Raw genomic sequence first — 4,000 nt, 5'->3', positions numbered from 1 at the left:
TTGCCCAGGACGTAGTTTCTAGCACCTGCTTGGTACACTGGCAAACAAGGCCCTCCATGCTCTCTCCTTTGCTGCCCCCCATGCCTGGGAGGATCTCCCCATAAACACCCACAAAGCCACTGCATTATCCTCCTTTGCATCCCTCTGCAGAACGCTCCTCTGCTGCAATGCCTACAGAAAGCATGACAACAGTCAGGCAGCTGATGCGCTGAGCCCACGGCCTGTTGGGCTGACCAATATCATCCCACTATTTCCTTGTACCTCCCCATCTATGTCTCTGTCCCCATCTCTTGACCTTGTCTTATACAGATTGTGAACTCTGTGCAACAGGGACCATCTGTCTGCTCTAGGTTTGTACAGCGCCTAGCACCAGGGGGTCCTGGGCTAGAGCCTGGGACACCATAATACACCTAATAAATAATGCCAAATGCCCAGCACAGTGGGGTCCTGGGCCATGATGGGCTCCGAAGCACTACTGGAATACAAAGAAAGTACTATCTTCCCCCTCCCCCTTCCTGGGGATAGTGCCGCTTCCCACCAGGCTGGGCCCCAAGGCTGGCCAGGCTGAGAATGGCCTGTGTCTCCGCTGACTAGACCCCTCACCCCTCCAGGGTGGGGCTAGAGGGAGTTTTCCTGGTTGCTGCAGAGTGAGTGTTACAGACAGCCAGGAGGGACTGTGTCACAGGCTTGGGGGGGGAAACAAGACTGCTATGAGCTGGCCCTGCCCTTGCGGGTGAGCTAAGGACAGTCAGAAGGTCCAGCCTGCTCCCAGTAGACAGTGGCTATGGGCACTGCAAAGACTGCGGGGCCGTGTGCCCAGGGCAAGGGCAGAGATAAGGGGATCTGGTGCCTGGTGGCTCCTGTCTCCCCAGTGTTTCTCAACACAGCTGCTGTGACATGGCCGAGACCACTGGTGATGTTTCCCATCTCCTGCAGACATGGAGATGGCCAGTGCCCTTGAGAGAATGCAAGTGGAGAACCAGCTGCTCCAGGATGTGGGTGAGTTTCCGGGGTGGTGATGAAGCCCAGACCTTTGGTCACGTCTGTGCCCTGCTGGCTCCACCCGCTGCGCTCCCGGTGGCCCCTGCCTCCCAACCCTTCCTGAAACCTTGGGGCTCTGGAGTCAGGTGGACTGACCCTTCCTCCCTCCCCTCACTCCTTTTGCTGGGTAGGGTTGCCAGGTGTCCGGTCAAAAAGGGGACCTGTCAGTGTCCAGTCAGTACTGCTGACCAGACGCTAAAAGTCTGCTTACCAGAGTAACCACAATCCGCCTCCCCGCTGAGAGGCCAGGAAGAGCAGCAGCTGCTGACAGAGAGAACTGGCTCCCACATCCTCGGCTCCAGCCTCTGGCTCTGGGGACAGTCCAACCCACTGTGCCCCTATTTCTTCTGCTTCAACCCCTCGCTCCAGCGACCGACACCCCCGCTCCGCCCTGCTATGCCCTAATTGCTCCCAGCCCCTTGCTTTGGGGTCCAGCACCCCTCCCCCCCGCCGCCTGCTCTTCCACGATTGCCCCTGGCCCCTCGCTCCAGGGACTGTCTTTTTCTGAGCCAGAGCCCAACTGCTGTGCCCAGATTGGGCGGGCTCTGCGGCAGCTCCTCCCAGCCCAGCTCTGCAGGCGGCAGGTAAGTCCTAGGGGAGGGGGGAGCAAGCAACTGTAGGGAGAGAGGAGGCAGAGCAGGAGATCAGGCCTGGGGGGGAAGAGGCGGGACAGGGCTATCCAGTTTTCAGCACTTTGAGAGTTGGTTTGGGACTGAGCCCTGTCCTCGCAGCCAGGCTCCCATTGCTTGTAGTGCCCCTGCCCCAGCCAGGGCCGGTGCTACCATTAAGGCAAACTAGGCGGTTGCCTAGGGCGCCAAGATTTGGGGGGGCCAAAAAGCGGTGCCCCCAATTTTTTTTTTTTTTTTTTGACAGAATTCCTGGGCTGGGCTGGTCTGGGCTGCCGGCGGCGCGCTGACATGTGCCGCTCAGACTCCCTCTCCCAGCGCAGCGGCCGCTCCACTTCTCCTGCCTCCCAGGCTTGCGGCGCCAATCAGCTGTTTGGGGCCGCAAGCCTGGGAGGGGAGGAGAATTAGAGTGGGGGCAGCGTGCTCAGGGAGGAGGCAGAGCAGAGGTGAGCTGGGGTGGGGAGCTGCCGCACGGTTCCCCGGGGAGGGGGAGCTGCCACAGGGGAGCGCCTCAGGGTGGAGGCGGGGAGCTGCCGCAGGGCTGGGGGTGGGGGGCGCAAGGTGGATGTTTTGCCTAGAGTGCGAAACTTCCTTGCACCGGCCCTGGCCCCAGTACTTACCCCCTCTATCCACTCTCCAGCCTCTGGCTCTTTCCTGATCTACAGTGAGTCACACCAGCTGTGTGTGGATGTGACAGCTGGTGGCTCCCTGACAGCCGCGCCCTGCGCCCCCGGCTCCCCCAGCCAGCACTTCCAGTGGCTGTCTCGGGGCCAGCTGCTGAATGTGGCCCACCAGCAGTGCGTAGCTGTGCCAAAGCAGCTTAGCCGGATGGCTGTGCGCCTGGAGCCCTGCGAGGCCCACAGGGAGCTGCAGCACTGGGAGTGCCGGGCAGACGGGCTGCTGGCCCTCGCCAAGGAGAACCTCTACTTCAACTATGGCAACAACCAGAACCACGTGGTGATGCTGTACACGGGGAACGGGCCCTGGAGCCGTTGGGTCGTCTATGGGAGCCATGAGGACCTCTGCTTCTGCTCCTCTCATGGTGAGTTCTGCAGGACCCACCTGGCCCTGTGGCCTTCACCTCAAACACGCCAGCCAGTGTCCCGCCCTGCCCTAGCTCCAAGCCATGACGGCGCTGCCCAGGTACCTGATGGAACCTGCCCAGCAGTGCTAGAACAATTTGTATAGTGGGAGTGCTGACAGCCATTGACCCAAACTGTAAGCCCTATATATAATGGACACCACTTCAAGCCAAGGGGTGCGGCCATACCCCCCAGCATCCCTAGTTCCAGCAGCTATGAACCTGCCCCACCCACATTCTAACCACCAGACCCCCCCACTCCCATCCCAAAGCTGGGAATAGAACCCAAGAGTCCCATCTGGGATCATCCCACCCCACAGGGTTCTGGGACACCTTTTGCTGAAAATGAGGACAAGGCCCATTAATGGCTGCCTTGTCTCAGGAGCTCCTGTCCCATGGGCAAGGCCTTCATGTCCAATAGTTGCAGGCTGTAGATCCTCCCTACAGAGCTGTGCTCCATTGTAAATGTGACCCAGATGTTACCGATATCTGCCTGAGTCTGCAGAGAGCCTGAGATGTTGGCTCTGAGAAGCGGGGAGCTGCCCCTGCAGCGTCTCAGTGGGGAGATGACTCTGAAATCTAGGGCCATGTAAGGCCTGGTCTGGCTGTGCTGAAGTCTGTGGGAGCCTTTCCCTGGAGTTCAGTGGCTGAAGCCAACCCTTCCACATTGCCCTTAATTTGTTCACCCTCACAGGGCTCTGTCCTGGTGCCCATTACCATCCTGATGACTGCGGGTTGTGCTAGCTGAGCCACCAAGCAACAGGCCGCCCACTTGGGTCAAATGCAGCACGGGGCAGATACAGGGACAGCCCAAACCCCTGCCCCATCCCGTCCCACATGCTGCTTACCCTCTATTTCCCAGCCCTCTGCTGTGATTATTTGTGTGGCTGCACGCTGGCTGAGCAGCCTACAGGATCTCCGCACGTGTTGGCCCTGCCACTGGCCCCTGTGGCAAATTTGCCTGCTATCCTGCTTCCTTCTGTGGCTCAGCCCATTGGGGTGTATGAATTCTTGGGCCAGGATGGGGTTAACTCCCTGGGGCAGCACTGGGTGGTGTGTGGAGGCGGGGGTCTGTATCCAGAGCATGGGTGTCTCCCCTGGGTATTGGCACGGGGCTAATGGGACCCAGAGCTAATGAAGGCCATTCCAGTGACTTGCCTTAGGTCTGGGGGCTGCATCTGGTTGGCATGAAACACTGAGCTGGGGGTGCTGCAGCCTTCTGTGACTGTACCAGCGTGTGTGGCTCCATCTT

The 4,000-nt window shown here is 59.7% G+C and overlaps 1 protein-coding gene across 1 annotated transcript; it reads left to right on the top strand.

Annotated features, from left to right (window-relative positions):
• The first annotated feature begins 6 nt into the window (after positions 1–6).
• On the top strand, positions 7–3,949 carry LOC135980576 (macrophage mannose receptor 1-like). Its single transcript, XM_065580515.1, has 2 exons — positions 7–999; positions 2,308–3,949. Exons 1-2 carry the CDS (start codon positions 939–941, stop codon positions 2,853–2,855), a joined length of 609 nt encoding a protein of 202 aa, XP_065436587.1. The 5' UTR covers positions 7–938; the 3' UTR covers positions 2,856–3,949.
• The last annotated feature ends 51 nt before the right edge of the window (positions 3,950–4,000 follow it).

The sequence above is a fragment of the Chrysemys picta genome, unplaced genomic scaffold (genome assembly GCF_011386835.1).
Source record: "Chrysemys picta bellii isolate R12L10 unplaced genomic scaffold, ASM1138683v2 scaf4537, whole genome shotgun sequence".
NCBI lineage: Eukaryota > Metazoa > Chordata > Testudines > Emydidae > Chrysemys > Chrysemys picta.
Note: the sequence above shows the minus strand (reverse complement) of the source record. Positions and strands in the feature narration are given on the sequence as shown.

Coding starts and splice junctions, on each gene's coding strand:
- LOC135980576 (XM_065580515.1), top strand. CDS start 939: ATGGAGATGGCCAGTGCCCTTGAGAGAATGCAAGTGGAGAACCAGCTG. Junction 1,000..2,307: donor CCAGCTGCTCCAGGATGTGG/GTGAGTTTCCGG, acceptor TCCACTCTCCAG/CCTCTGGCTCTTTCCTGATC.